The 6,000-nt window shown below is 38.5% G+C and overlaps 1 protein-coding gene across 1 annotated transcript in view; it reads right to left on the bottom strand.

Moving 5' to 3' along the window:
* Nucleotides 1-6,000, bottom strand: part of ERC2 (ELKS/RAB6-interacting/CAST family member 2) — a 362,739-nt gene that overhangs the window by 142,835 nt on the left and 213,904 nt on the right. Inside the window, exon 15 of the mRNA XM_035894657.1 lies at nucleotides 5,707-5,718. Within this exon, the coding sequence (XP_035750550.1) occupies nucleotides 5,707-5,718 (12 nt within the window). The remainder of the gene's footprint in view (nucleotides 1-5,706; nucleotides 5,719-6,000) is intronic.

Raw genomic sequence — 6,000 nt, 5'->3', positions numbered from 1 at the left:
CCACCCAGTTTGGTGTTGTCTGCAAATTTACTGAGGGCACACTCAATCCCCTCATCCAGGTCATTGATAAAGATATTAAACAAGACTGGCCCTAGAACTGAGCCCTGGGGGACACCGCTTGTGACCGGCTGCCAACTGGATTTAGCTCCATTCACCACGACTCTCTGGGTTCAGCCATCCAGCCAGTTTTTAACCCAGCGAAGAGTACATCCATCTAGGCCATGAACTGCCAGCTTCTCCAGGAGAATGCTATGGGAGACTGTGTCGAAGACTTTGCTGAAGTCCAGGTAGACAACATCCACAGCCTTTCCCTCGTCTACCAGGCGGGTCACCTGGTCGTAGAAGGAAATCAGGTTGGTTAGGCAAGACCTGCCTTTTATGAACCCATGCTGACTGGGCCTGATCCCCTGATTGTCCTCCATGTGCCTGGTGAGCACACTCAAGATGAACCTCTCCATAATCTTCCCTGGTACTGAGGTCAGGCTGACTGGTCTGTAGCTCCCCGGATCCTCCTTCCGGCCCTTCTTGAAGATAGGTGTCACATTTGCCAACCTCCAGTCACCTGGGACCTCCCCTTTTCTTCTTCTTATCCCCCCTCGCCCTTTAAATCTCATTATTTCAAATATTTGAAGCCTGGTTTAAGATTTCTTAATACTCAGATTGAGATAGTGCTCCAGTACGACAACTATTTTGCCTCCAAATGCACCACAAAAAGACACGGTTGCCTTCAGAGCACCAACAACTCTGCCTGGTAGAAATAAAGCAAGCATCACAGAAATCACTGAAACATTTCTCACCTCAAAGACAAAAACGTGGGAGGAAGGGTTTACCTAACACACAATCTGGGAAGTCTTCCAAAATCTTTGTTTAAGAAGTGTTTAGTCTGACACAGTTCCCTCCAAAGCCCTAGACAGATGCTAGAAATATCCACATGAGAATAATGCATGAATGAAAAAGACCTACTAAAATCCTGTTCCAAACTATGGTTCATATCACTCTGTTTCAACACATATCTGCACTGCAACCACTGAAACTCCAATAGAGTGCATTGCACTACTGTCTTTCTCAGCACATTCTTACTGGATGACACTTTATATGAACATATGTGAAATCCATACCAGAAGACTCATCTGTCACACATCTCTTGTACACCAAGGATTCTTCTGCATTTTCTTCTGATGTTCTTGTTTAAAAAAAAAAATATATATCTCCTGCTGATGACAGGACACTAGATGAGAAGGATATTTGATCTGATTTAATATGGCAATTGCTTGCTCAGCTATTTTATTAATTGATACCATTAACAATAACTGTAACCGGTAACTGGAAATAGTTTGTTGCCTGATATTTGCAACCAAGGAGTAGTCCTGCTGCTGCTTCATCAGGTACTTTCCAGCTATTGTCCGGGTAAGCTTTTTTCTCTCCCCCCCGCCCCCTTAAAAAAAAAACAAAACCAAAACCCCAAACAACCCCCACCCCCAAACCCAAAACCACAAACAAACAACAAAAAACCCCCACCAACTTCTGATTGTCCAGTTATTCTCTGCATCCAACTGCTCCACAGCACGTCCAGCCTGACAGCAATCAGGGTCAACCCTCCTCTGCTGCACTTCATGTTTCATTGTAATTTCCTTCTGAATCAAATCTTTCAACTGCAACTCCTGGCTCAACCTAGCAGTTCTCAGGATCAGTCCAGCCATTATCATTCAATACATAAATCAAACTTTCCATGCTTTTGCAGTAACCTCTTCACACCTCCAAATAAATCAGGTACACTCTGTATGATTTCTTATTTTAACATCATAACTTCCCCTTATTATAAATTCAGATCAGAGCATTTAAATCCAGTCACAATCACGTTGTCCAGGGATATTGCTCCAGCATTATGGAAGCAAACAATGTGAGTGGAAGAAGTGGTTCCACCAACAGCCCAATTCCTAAATTTAGTTCCCCTGTCTCTTTTCAGTCACAGCTTTTTGAGGGTAAGCTGTGCTATCTCACAACGATTCCTCACACACACCCCTCCACTATACACAGGGAATACTGACAGCATTATACCCGGGCAGACACCAAGCTCCCCAGGAGTACTGCATAGCTATTTTATTCACACATTCAAGAGGTAAAGAAATACGCTCTGTGAATCTTCCCCCTAGGGCAAACCAGTGGAAGCAGCAGGTCTAGAGGAGCATATGAAATATTGCTCGGTCTTGAAATGAGTAACCGTGAAACAGAAAGAGCAGCAGTTCCTTATGTTTTCTCTTCCCCAGTACAGAATTGTGGTGTCAAGTCCAACCCAGTCCAAAGTGGACATTTTTCCTTCAGAGATGTAGAGCTCTTTTCTCCTCATATCCAGTTTATGCTGCATCTCCATTTACTTCCACAGAGTATTTACACTCCAAATCAAAACCAAAAAAACCACATCACTGGGAAACTACAAAATATCCTTCCGTGTTTAAATAATCCATTTCTAGTTGTCTCAGAAATTATTATTTTAACCTTTGCATGCCTTTAAGCAAACTGAAAGGGCAAAGTATAGAACTGAGCAGTCAGCTTCAGGAGTGAGCGGGATAAAAATTAGTAACAATGCATTATCCTGTCCCAGGGACCCCTTTGGATCTTTCTATTCTTTACCACTATGATTTCTACTTATTTTGTAATATATTATTTTACTTTTTTTTTTTAAAGAAAGCAGAATTCCAAGGAAATAAACTTTCAACATTACTATTTCTTAAATAAAACAAAATGTAAACGTACACAAATTCAACACCACACATGTAATCAGATACATCTAAATAATCTCTTCTAAAATCTTAATCTCTTTCAAAATGTTTAAATGTGAAAAAGTTCACAGTGTTAAAATGTTGATTCTGTATATGCAGCAAACAGACTAAAACAGAAAGACATGACAACAATTTGCCTGTTATCCAATGTGACAGCTATGTTTCTCACTCAGAATAACCAGTCTCTCAGAAGAGTAATGTATATCACAGATTCTCTCAGTTTTCATTAGTACACTATCTCAATTTCTCCAGGGAAATTATCGTTGAACAACATATCAGTCTGCCCTTGGAACCATCAAACTGACATTTGACAAAACTGTGGAAGGCTCGTAAGTTAAATTTAAAACTCCATTAAACCTTGCCTTACACATCCCTTTGAGCTCTAGCCTCCCATGGAAACAATTAGGAAGGCCAATATCAGAGGCCGGTGGGAAAATTTCTAGCACTGGTCAGTATATCATACATGGAAAAAACATCCACCTCCTCTTTATCTGCAGGCAGAAAAGTTTGGGGAGTATATAACCTGCTGTAACCTAAATGAAAATAAAAAGTTACTGTACTGATTCTTGTGCTCAGAATGTTTTTATTGTAAAGGTAGATGCACATGATGAAGGGTTAAGCCAATGTATTTGATCATCTTGTTTGCCTTTAGTATCAATAGCCTGTCACATTATAAAACAGATGCAGCATCTTTCTTGTCATTCTAACCCCAAATAAATATGGATTATTAAAACGTCAGCTAAGGACATATTGATTAGCAGAAATTAAAGAAATTAATAGAACTGTTTCTTAAATTAAGTTTTGACTTCAATGATGATTCAAGGTGTGAAAACTTAACACTTCACTGAAATCCCACAATAAACTCTAATCATAGGCTACAACTTATCTAGGAGTCCAGGGATGGAAGTTGGCAGGGTTATGAGGACAGTTTGCATCAGCAAGGTCACCTGGTTTTTAGGTCAATAAAACATACCAGAAATTGCACCTCCAACTGCTGAACAAATGTTTCTGCATACCAACCACTGAATTCCAGTGAAATCAACCATAATGAAAATCGCACAGCATAATACCTTTCTTTAAGCTCCCTCTGGCTGGAGAGATTTTCAATCAATGTTGAGTATGTCTGATAAGAAATGCCAGAGCGGTCACATATAATTTTATCATAGCCAACTCCAGAGGAAATGCATTTAATTAATTTTTTAAAGAAAGAATTATTCTGAAAATAAATTAAGTATTTTTATAATTCAGCCCTAATATCTACCCATTCAAGCACATTAAGATGTGCTTGTGGTAGGTAGACAATAAAAAGAAAGTGTTCATCTGATTCATTACTGCAATCAATAGGCCTCACATTTCAGAAACAAAATTTTCCAGCTGGAAAGTAACTTGTGAAAGTGATGTGCACTAAAGCACATAAAAAAAACCCCACTCTTGTTTTGTCAGTCTTTTCATAATGAGCCATCTTTGGCCATTCAGTCTGAAGGCATCCACATCAGAAATTTCTCTGACATGTCTGAACCAGGAAATGTGAACTGTGCTTGCTTTTGAGATTAAGATACCAAAACTCTACCAAACTGGCAAGCTCTGCTTCTATATGAATAGAGAACAATCCTGTGCAAAAAGTACACGTTGACATAAAAATTCTGAGAACTGCAGATCTCAACACATTATAAAGGCAGATCGGACATTTGCCATGATTCTAGTCAAATGTGCTGCATGGCAACCTGATACCTGGAACCATATCTGCAAAGGCAAAACTCTGGTAGCCAAAAGCCACATGGAAAGTCTTTGCAGTATACACGCTCCTTTATACTCCTGCCCAACTGATCTATGAAGAAATAAACACTTTCTGCCTTGATAATGATTGAAAACTAGGTCTGTTCCTGCCTAAAGCACAGCTGCTTCAGTGCAGGACACAAAAGTTTGTGCAAGTTTCAATCACCAATTTCAGAAACTGAATAATAAGGGATGAGCTTAAGAGTACAGAACTGTCTTAAATACCTGTCACAGGAAAAAGGAAAAAAAAAAAAAAAAAAAGCCACACTCTGAAATGAATGGGGAAAGGAAGAAGCAGATGAACCTCTAGTCCAAACCATATAAAGTTATTAGTTTCTAAAATACCAGGTAGACATTTTAAGACTTTGCTAACTTACTTTTTACAGCCATTCATAAGCATGAGAAAGATAAATTAACATCAAGGCCTACTAAGAGAAAAAAAATGTCGACTAGAATAATTTTTACTTTCAACAAGCACCATGAGACATATAATAATACTTGATAAGATAAGATCACTCAAAACCAGTGCACAAGCACAAATCCTAGCTAAACTAATCTAAAATCTGGAAGAGGAAGACGAATCTGACTAGATGATGCTATACACAAAAACAGCATGTAAAATGTACACATACATACACCTCCCAGCACCGACAGCTAAAAGTTTCTGAACCAGAAGCTGGACCACTCCAAACTCATCCTATTATGTCTGCAATAACTGTAAAAGGGGTGATAGGAAAGTATTAAAAATAAGTCTCTGATCTTAGCTATAACTCTCTCTGTGTACTATTGTTATTGTTCAATCCATTACGCACTGGGTTGGGTTGTCTACCTAAAAGTTATTCCCAGTGTTGAACTCCCTAAAGAAAGAAAGAAAAAAAATCTTCACACAAAACAACATATGAATATGTTGTTAATAAACATTTTTTTCTTACAGCCTTTTGACAAAAGCATTACTTTACTGTAAAGTTTCTGATCTACAAATGGAATGACCAAAAACTTCACCATAGGGACAAGCAGAATAAAAACAAAATGCAAAAAAAAGACAAACATAAGTGATTAATATGGAATCAAAATGGCCAAATAAATGAAGCATCAATGAAAACCTTCATTGTGGAAGGAGCAATTCAGTAGGAGAGCAGAAAATACTGACCTGGAAGTCAAGCTGGTTGGCGTAGGGATGAAAGCAGCAGTTTGGAGAAAAACAGATAGGGGGGAAGACATCAAAAGAGAATAAAGGGAGGAACACATTAGTTCTTTAAAAATATAACAAGCAAATGTTATATCAGCAGATTTTATTAAAAAAGAAAAAAAGAAAAGGAAAGGGAAGGGAAAGCAAGAACTAAAATAAAATTTCTGTAGCAGTATATCCTTGCTGTGTATTGAATAAACCAGAAATTTTAAAGTAAAATGGCATCTTGACATTTGTGGACTGTGGAAAGCTATC

Source organism: Egretta garzetta, unplaced genomic scaffold (assembly GCF_000687185.1).
Source record: "Egretta garzetta isolate BGI_Z169 unplaced genomic scaffold, ASM68718v1 scaffold215, whole genome shotgun sequence".
In the NCBI taxonomy this organism is placed as follows: domain Eukaryota; kingdom Metazoa; phylum Chordata; class Aves; order Pelecaniformes; family Ardeidae; genus Egretta; species Egretta garzetta.
The sequence above is the reverse complement of the archived record's forward strand: the minus strand, read 5'-3'. Positions and strand labels throughout refer to the sequence as shown.